The 9,540-nt window shown below is 40.2% G+C and overlaps 1 protein-coding gene across 2 annotated transcripts; it reads left to right on the forward strand.

The window, feature by feature from the left end:
• The first annotated feature begins 393 nt into the window (after nucleotides 1-393).
• On the forward strand, nucleotides 394-8,479 carry LOC100382099 (Putative DUF1296 domain containing family protein). Of its 2 annotated transcripts, none has more exons than XM_008649845.4 (11): nucleotides 394-905; nucleotides 1,515-1,558; nucleotides 2,058-2,184; nucleotides 2,504-2,618; nucleotides 3,200-3,717; nucleotides 4,478-4,790; nucleotides 5,274-5,532; nucleotides 5,716-5,820; nucleotides 6,396-6,494; nucleotides 7,138-7,578; nucleotides 7,858-8,479. In XM_008649845.4, exons 1-11 carry the CDS (start codon nucleotides 692-694, stop codon nucleotides 8,197-8,199), a joined length of 2,577 nt encoding a protein of 858 aa, XP_008648067.1. In that variant the 5' UTR covers nucleotides 394-691; the 3' UTR covers nucleotides 8,200-8,479. The 2 variants fall into 2 exon arrangements, with proteins under 2 accessions (XP_008648067.1, NP_001168331.1); NM_001174860.1 differs by having other exon boundaries at nucleotides 482-905; nucleotides 4,481-4,790; nucleotides 7,858-8,430.
• The last annotated feature ends 1,061 nt before the right edge of the window (nucleotides 8,480-9,540 follow it).

Below are 9,540 nucleotides of genomic sequence, written 5' to 3' on the forward strand. Positions count from 1 at the left end.
CATAAAAAAAATTAGGAGAAGTGGGATTTAGGGGCTGTTTGGTTCGTGGGTAAATGTGCCACACTTTGCCTAAGGTTAGTCGTTCGAATTGAAGAACTAACCTTAGACAGAAAAGTTAGGCAAAGTGTGGCAAGTTAGGCATCAAACCAAACAGCCCTTTAAAGTGCAACGTACGCAGGCCCGACCTACAAAATGAGCCTGAGTCGAAAAACAAACAAGAATGCAGGTCCGTTCTCTGCCAAACCGATCGAATTAACCTACCGCCATTCAAGATGACGCTTCCACCCTCGCCCCCCTACCACTTGGTTCAAGCCGTAAATTCCACGCTCACGGATTTCCTAAGTAGGGATAGGGATATATCCGTCATTTGAGCACCCCTTCCCGCGTTCACACACGCTGACACACTAGCCGCCTCCGCCGGAAAACTCGTGCACAAGCACAACACAACGGCCACCACCGGACCACCGGCCCTCGCAGGTCGCGCAACCATTTCCCTTGGAAAACAACGCGCCCACCCGAGCCCGGCCGGCCCCAACCACTCCAACCAAACCAAAGCCCAAACCCGCTTTCCCCCGAAACCCAGGCCCTCGCGTCGTTTGATGCGATTCCGGCGGCGATCGTCAGCGCCTCCAACACCACCCGCTCCCCCGTCCTAGCGTGCGTTCGGGCGATCTCCCCTCTCGCGGCGGGCATGGCTGGCGTTGGCGGCGGGGCGCGCAGCTCAGACAGGGCGGGGGCGGCGCGCTCGCCCACCACCACCACCACCACCACCACCACGGCGATCCAGTCCACCATCCAGTCGATCAAGGAGGTCGTCGTCGGCCACTCCGACGCCGACATCTTGGACACCCTCCGCGAGTCTAACATGGACCCCAACGAGACGGCGCAGAAGCTGCTGAATCAAGGTCCCCTTACCTCTCCCCTGTTCTCCGATCTGGGGTCGCCTCGACTCCATCGATCTCGTACCGGTGCCTTGAGCTAGGGTTTTGGGGCGCTCGCTGAGCTGCATTGGGTCGGCTCTGCCGCCACACCCGTGGGGGCGCAGGGGATTGCCGTGTACAGTCTAGGGTTTTCGAGATATGGGGATTTGGGGGAGGCTCAGCGTTTAGTGGTTTATTGATTACTGATACTAATCACGAGGGTCGTGATTTTGATTAGCGAGTGATGTCCATATATATAATGGCACTCTTGCAGGGCCAAGTCGTTAACTTTAGTTGTTGGCTACTTGTAATTTTGTGTTCTATTCTATGTTGCAACTTTGTAGAAGGTAGTGCTTACTATTGCTTGCTGGTGTGTGTTGTAACGGGCCTATAAGAATAGATATTATAATGGTCTCCATGTTTTTTTTTCGAGAAGAAAATGATCTTTGGTGTTTTTGTATGGTGCTGATATGTGCGATGTCTCTTATTTGCTGGACGTCAGATGCCTTTGTTTGCAATATATATTGCCTCCGGTAGTAAATCTTCTCATGTTATTTTTTGTGCTTAGAATTTGTTGTTCGTTTGCACTTGCAGATCCATTTCACGAAGTGAAAAGAAAAAGGGACAAGAAGAAAGAGGTATACACTGTTTGGGTAAATTTTCAGTGCAACGGTAAAATAATGGATTAAACCTGAAGTTGTTTCCTTTTTGTTTATAGCATACTTGTACATATTCATCTTGCAATGTTAGGCTTTTTGTGATGTTTTGAAACAATCTAAATCAAAAAGTCACATTTGGGGTTCTATGCCCTTAAATTGCATGCACACAGTCACTCAATAGGCTAGCAAAAGAGGTAAAATATGATGAGACGTACACATTGCTTTTGCACAAGACATGCATTCCACAACACTTTATTTGTTCTACGTGTTCTCTCTTGCCTTTTTCCTTGTGTGTGTGTGAGCTTTCAGCACGGTTATGAATAGACAAAGGTAGTTCTCTATCAATTGAGGAAACATGTTAGGTTTATTGCTTCTTTGTTAAAGTGTGCAATGCACATTATGAAGCTTCAAAAATGCTGAAAATCATACGTTGCTATTCTTTTATTCGGTTGTGCTGAAAAAAGTATTACATTGTTAGAGTGCTGGCCAGAAGAGCTTTGCTGATAGTACTGGACAAGTTGACCAGAACCCTCAATGGATGAGGCCACATACCCACAGGATGGAAAATGATCAAAGAAGACTTCCCAATCAGGGTCAGATGTCAGGTAACATAATTGAGGGTCACCATTTGTAATTCTGATCTTATGTTTAGTAACATAGAATGAATATGCTTCTGTTGCTGCCAAGATAGTTCCAATCATCTTTATATATTTCCAGCGATCCAGCTTCTAGACAATGACGAAACATATAGCTTCTTGTTTTCCATGGCAATCTTGTTTGTCTCTAGCTTGCTTGTCTTTGCTTTTGGCTTCCCATTACATACTATAAGCTTCTGCAGTTCACATATGGCGTGACATATGTGCATTATTGTGGTTGTGTAACTTGCAGGTTTCAACTTGACTGTTAACTGATTGCTTGATGCAGGCCCAAGTCATGAATTTCGGGTTGTGAGGGACAACAGATTTCAACATGGTGTGGTGGAGAACAGACCAGAGCCCGGACACAAAGGTTCAGCAGATGTACAAATGTCTGATAGGAGGTATTGTTTGTTTGACATTCTGCCACTGCTCTTAGCCTCTTACTCTCCTGTGCACTCATTGTTTGTCAAACAATCATTTTTAGTTGCAGTTAAGTTGTATACTGAATTACTGAGTATAATGCAGCTATCAAGTTTTTATTCAACTTCCTAATATTTCTGCATCGCTAATGGCTGTCTCATCAAATGTAGACATCACATTGCCTCCTCTATCAAACCCTAATATGATAATGTGAAAATGAATAATTGCTTTAGGTTTTATGTTTCTTTGTTCTGTTCCTATAGTACATGAACAAATCCTTTGAAATGGTGAGGCCCTGAGGGTACATTTCTTGAGGTAAATGGCACATGCATGCACGTAGTCGCGGTGACTGAAACCTCTGTTGCACATGACTTAGTTTTTGTGTTGGCTATGTCCATTTTGTTGTTTATTTTGTAACTAGGTTCCAGAGCTGTAATACATTACCAAATTTTCAAATACACTTACGAAAATTGCTACCTTAATTTTTTCGTCAGCTGTTTCGCATGTGAACATCTTGTTATAATCAAAATAATACTTTTCTTACTGGGTTCCCAATGTTCAGCACTGTTGTTCAGTCCGCTCGAAACCTCTCACCTGCTACAACCTCAGACGGCCAGATCACACATCAAAATGCTATGCAGAACTCACAATCTGACATAACTCAAGGGAAGAGGGATGGTCAAGGTACTACACAGAAGCACGCGAAGCCATATCTGAAGAACTCTCAGAATGAGCAGCACTTTCCAGGTTCTGACCCAGCTCATGGGTCAGCCACAGTTAGAATTGCTGGTGGAACTGTTGGACCTACTCGACGTCATGTTGGAGTTATTAATTCTAGTAGGCAATTTGTTGGCCGTTCAGGTTCTCAGATGCATGCACCAGGTGGTTCTTCCTATGCAAATATTCAGAGGGGGAGTTTTACCTCAGTAGGGGCATCTGGGCGTTACTCAGCTTTTATGTCAAGAAACATTCAACAAAACCTGAGGGCTGATACAACATTTCGTGGAAGGCCCACTGGTAGATCTTTTATTGCACAAAATGTCAACAGGTATCACCAGGGCCCTACTACCAACCAAAAAGGTATCATTTGCAAGTGATGTCTATGCTTTAATTTTTTGTCAGCAGAAGGGTTGATGTCAAAATGTTAATTTTTGTCAGCAGCAACTCTGTAATGGCTTGTTCAGTTAATCCCCATTCTGTGGAGATTAGAGGGCATTGAGGGGGATTCAGTTCCCTACAAGTCAAAATCCCCATCAATCTCCTTGTATTGGGGATTAACCGAACTAGCCCTAAGGGTGTTTGTGAAAAATATATATTAGCGATGTGCTTTATGTATCTTTTAAGTTTGAAAGCAAATATGCTGCAGATATTTTGAAACAATTATTTCACCAAGTGTTTTTAATCAATTTTAGTACTTGGGTGTAGAATCTACTGTGTATTCCAGGAAACAACATATTGTGCACTCTTTTTTTGTGTTTCCATGTACATTTGTCCCCACCTTGCGTCGTGGGTTTTCAGCACCGAGCAGTCCCTTTTTCCCCTATATAAAAATTGGAGGATCTTATGTTTAACTTCATTCTAACTGCAGTTTACTTTTCGCTTTCGTATGAAGATCTATATAACTACCTGTTAAGATTTATTCACTGAAATACTTGTTAATTGACAATAAATTTGTAACATCGAATTCTGTTTCTGTAAATATTCTGTGTTGCCACGAAATTGCTAAATTGAAAAAAAAATATATACTTGCCACTTGATGTTTAGCTTTTTAGTTTGTTTATCCATTTTATCTAATGCTTTTAGGCAAACGATCTGATAAAATGACAAAATTTATCTTCAGCAGTACACCCTATTAAGGAGTGGAAGCCAAAATTGACAAAGAAGTCACCCACCATCGATGCAGAAAACAGTATAGCTGATGCTGCATCTCCTTCAGCAAGCAACTGTGAAAATGCCAACACAACAGATGTAAATGGGTTGCCTGAAAAACTTTCACAAGCTAACTTGCATGAGGTGGAGCATGTTATTATTCCGGAACATCTTCGTGTACCAGAATATGAGCAGACAAAGTTAAGGTTTGGCAGTTTCACACCTGATTTGGATTTGGAACAAGTACCTGATTTGACCCCACAAGACACTGAGCAACCAGAACAGTTAGGTGAACCTTCCCAATTCTTTCAACCAAAGAGAACATAATCTTGTAGCAAGCACTGTTGTGGCAGGAAGTTGTTTTCTCGGAAGTTATTGAATACTGATAGACTATATTATCTAGTTGTTTTTTCTATAGTTAAAATTCTTGATTCAAGAAACTTGATTTAATAAACTTGATTCAGCAGTTTACGTCACATCTATTGTTAATGTGCTATGTGCTACCTAAGCATCTATATTGTTTTGACATAGTGAAAAGTGTACAAGCCTGCAGTTTTATTGGCATAACCATTTGGTTTTTAGATTCTTAGATTCATTTATAACTTATTATTGTTGGTTTACGTTTGAAAAATTCTAATAATACATTATTTTGTTTTTGTACTTTAATATTTATAGCATGCCATATCTGAATGTTATTCTTGCACTCTGGTATGTTGTGTGGTAATTTAGAGAATATGGCTTCCTGACAATCCCTTTATTATATGTAGTGTACAAGAACCAGTTCAACAGGTCAGTGAAGGCGATAGTTTGGATGATGGACATGATGACATGGATGAGCAAGCTAGATCTTCACAACACCTGTCCTCATCAACAGCTGAGATTTCCTTGTCCCCATCTGAGGATAGTGATCAAATGAGTGGGCAAGTAGAGAATGATGATGGGCTGGGCTTAGTTCAGAGTGACACTCCAGTTGGAGCAGCAGATGGTGACAGTACCCAGATCACCTCGACTTTGACTGCTTTTTCGGTAATGAGGAATATTTCTATAGTTGGCTTGTCAGTGGGTATCTTTGTTGATGCTTCACATGTGTTGAGGAGTTTTTATTTGACATTTTCTTTGCCAGATTATTAGTTAGATAGTGAAATTGCAATTCTCGTTTCCAGAGTCTTTTAGCATCGTCCATGACATGCAGAACGTGAATATCTGCAGGCTTATGGTCATAAAGATCCTAATATTCATACAACCAATGAGGCCCAGCTATATGGACTGGTGGAGCCTAATGTACATCCACAAGCATTAGCTTCCTCTTCTCAGGTAAATGTTATATTGGAATTCAGTTGTTAATTGGACTCCTTGATTGTGTATTACTTTTTGAAGTCATTTTTTGTTTTTTAATATTATAATATAGTTGGTATTTTCAAACAACAACTTCAGAAACTTATTTCTACTATAGTATTTGTAGAAATATTAATGTTACAATATTTAGTACTTCAGAAATCAAACAAGCACATTTTCATATGTCCAACTTAAATGATCCTAAATACGCTGGTGGGGAAATATTACAGAGGCTGACTGCCTGTTTCCAAAATTACCATTTATCTTTAAATGGAGTATTTCAAAACCACAGTATTCTAGACACCATGGTATTTTTGGAGTATTTAGAACTCCATTCCAACTCAGTTTTCATGGCATGGCTAGCTTTTGCCTAAATACCATGGTTACAATGTTGTATCCAAACACCATTATAAAACTACGGAACTACGGTATTCTTGGAGCTGGACAAAACTGCAGTATTGTCACGACAGTTGCTAAGTGTAGTATTGTAAAACTATGGTTTTAAGAAACATTGTTACCAAACAGGCTCTTACAGTCCCTTACTCTCTCATCAGGGATACCCTTCAGAAAATCCAGAAGCAGATAATGCTGTGCAAGTCTTCAGGATGCCAGATTCTAATGTTCACTCACAAGTTCTCCCGTCCACATCTGAGGTAGCACTGCATTTTGATTTTAACTGCTCTCCTGTAGTCCATTCTATATTATTATTACTTGTAATCATTTGGATATATTATTTAGGCAGCTTAATTTATAACACCCCCCTTGCAGTCTACTAGTCTTGGGCCATCATCATGTTGACCAGGGCTGCTATGACTCTAGTTTTAATTCACTTGCCACACTTGATAATCTCTACCTAATTGCTTTTTAAAATGGTTCTGCTGCAAGTAGTTCAACATGGGACACTTCACTGGTTCGTAGTTGAGGAAAATTATTCTGCTTGCTTTGAAATAAAATTCAAGAAGCCAGTCTTGGTTTTCAGTTTTTGTGAATGGTGCTGCTTGAACTGAGGCTGCTGCCTCTCTCATATATTCATGTCATAAGTACATGAGGCCATTCAAGAATTCTAGCAAATAACAGGGTCAAACTGCCCATACCTACCTGCTACTGTTCTTTGAACAGGCAGAGATGAAAAGAGCAGTACCTGTTCCTATACTCCTACGTCAAAAGAAAGATGAGTGGAGAGCATCTGATTATGTAACATAACCTTGCATTCTAAGGAAAAATAAAGACAATTTTGCTACCTCTTTTGTGTAATGCTCAGCGAATCTCATGGTTAAATTGTGACATGTTTTGCAGGCCCTAAATCCACAGATCGTGAGCAACAGCCCTGTTCCGATCTCTTCACAGCAGCAGCATATCTCTCAGCAACAAGCTGCAACACAGATGTACCCTCAAATGCATGTGCAACATTTTCCAAATTTTATGCCATATCGCCAACTCTATTCACCAGTTTATCCCATGCCTATGCCAAACTATTCGCCAAATGTCCCTTATCCATCAAATGGAAATAGTTATCTTCAAATGCCCAGTGGAGGTTCGCATTTAACTGCAGGAAGCGTAAAATATGGAGTTTCACAGTATAAACCAGTCCCATCTGGTAACCCTTCTGGCTACGGAAATTACACTCATCCAGCTGGTTTTACAATGGGTTCTCCTGGTGTTATTGGAGCTGCAGTTGGTGTTGATGATGTCAATAGGATGAAGTACAAGGACAACATTTATGCCTCAACTCCACAGGTAAAATTTGCAATTTCTGAATGCTATTAAGTCTCAAATCAGAGTATGGGTATCTTTTTTTGTTTTGTAGCAATTTAATATGACTTTCTTTTTACTTTGTCTGTTTATGGGTTGAGTACTTATCTTGGAAATGCCCCAGTATTTCCCTGTAAATCAGGTGGGAATGCTGCCATTTTTTACTAATAAGAGAATCTGATAGCGAAAACATTTTTAGGCTAAAAGTGTTCATGGCTTCTGATTTCAGTCATTCCATTCTACTAATTTGAGCATCTTCCACAGGTCGAGACATCTGACATCTGGATTCAGACAGCTAGAGAGATGCCACCATTGCAGGTTCCTTCATATTACAACATACCAGGTCAAGCAACACCTGGTGCTTTTGTGCCAAATCCAGCAAATGCATCTTTCAATGCTACATCTCAATCCCCTCATGCGCAGTTCCCAGGCTTGTACCATCCTCAGCAACCTCCCTCTATTGTAAGTCCGCACCCCATGGTGCATCAACAGGTGCCATCGGCCATTGGTCCCAATGTTGGGGTCGGGGTGGCAGCTCCAGGCCCACAAGTTGGGGCATATCAGCAACGACAAATTGGTCATATGAATTGGAGACCCAGCTTTTGAAGAAGGTTTCTTAATTATCTGTAATTAGGGGGGTCACAAGAGCCTTTATGTAACATCAGTAGGCTCCTTTTGACGGGAAGCACCTTTGTTTTTAGTGCAGCTCTTTCTGATCTATTTAAGCTATAACAAGGTTTTTGTTAGCTTTTCCTTCCCCCAGGTGAATTCAATGTCCCATCTGAACTGGTATGTAGATTGTGATTTAAACATTGGGCAAGATCTCGCACGAGCACCAAGGTTGAGTGCCTTCCATTTTGTTCTATTGTTTTGTTTTTTAATCTAAGTTGTGTAGGTTGCGTGCCTTCCATTTTGTTCCCTTATCTGATTCATGCACACATAAGGTTGTTAGTTTTAGTTTTTTAGTAGTGCAAGTGTCATTGTAGTGTGCTGTTACCGAGCGCTATGTGGTAACTTGGTCAGTTTACAACCTAATTGCATGTGATAATTTTCTGTGGTACCTCTACTTTTGTAGTAGTCTGTGCTGTATGTAGTTGAAGACTGTTGAGCACTGATTTAGTTCTTCTGGAATATTATGTATCTTGGATATGAAGTTCAAATGGGCATGACGGAGCAAATTACGGCACTTCATATATTTTTCCAACCATCTCGGCGATGAGCTAGATTAAGTTTTTTTGACGAGGAACTCAACTAACTTTTCTTTACGAGGATCTCGACTAACATTTCTGTGCACCTCTTTTTTGACATATAAATTTGTTCAGTATCTGAGGGGAGAAAAAGGAATGGCTCACCGTTAGTTTATCTTGTGGGTTTTGTTGGCCCAAATGAAGATGCGCTGCTCACTATTTTGTGTTATGATTATTTCCATGTCTTTGAAAAGAAGATGAAAACAGCGGTTTGTAATAAACGGTTGCGTTTTGGAGCGTAATTCTCTACTATATTGATCAATGTGTACTTGATGCTGCCATGGTGGTTGAACTGATCGTTACTGCAGATGAAGGTGGGGATTCGAATTGTTAGGATAAATTTTATATTTTAATTTTAAAATAGATATATATGAAATTTATGCTAATTTTTTCTTATGTTATCAAGTACATTACATTATTACTGAAAAGAACAAAGTATTGCATAAGTTGTTTTATTCATTATTTGCATCCTACAACAAAAAAGTTGTTTTATTCATTATTTGCACCCTACAACAGAAAGGAAAAAAATATTAGTATCTGAATTTAATATCATGAATTTAATATCTATTATTTGAGAAGATATACGATAAATTTGAGGTTTGCCTTCTATAAATCTTTATAAGTTTAATGTTAAAAACAAGAATATAAATTTGAATAGCAGATTCTATATCCTATCTATTCATAATCAAAGAAAAAGACA

The sequence above is a fragment of the Zea mays genome, chromosome 6 (assembly GCF_902167145.1).
Source record: "Zea mays cultivar B73 chromosome 6, Zm-B73-REFERENCE-NAM-5.0, whole genome shotgun sequence".
Taxonomy (NCBI): domain Eukaryota; kingdom Viridiplantae; phylum Streptophyta; class Magnoliopsida; order Poales; family Poaceae; genus Zea; species Zea mays.

Coding starts and splice junctions, on each gene's coding strand:
- LOC100382099 (XM_008649845.4), top strand. CDS start 692: ATGGCTGGCGTTGGCGGCGGGGCGCGCAGCTCAGACAGGGCGGGGGCG. Junction 2,619..3,199: donor GTACAAATGTCTGATAGGAG/GTATTGTTTGTT, acceptor CCCAATGTTCAG/CACTGTTGTTCAGTCCGCTC. Junction 5,533..5,715: donor CGACTTTGACTGCTTTTTCG/GTAATGAGGAAT, acceptor GAATATCTGCAG/GCTTATGGTCATAAAGATCC.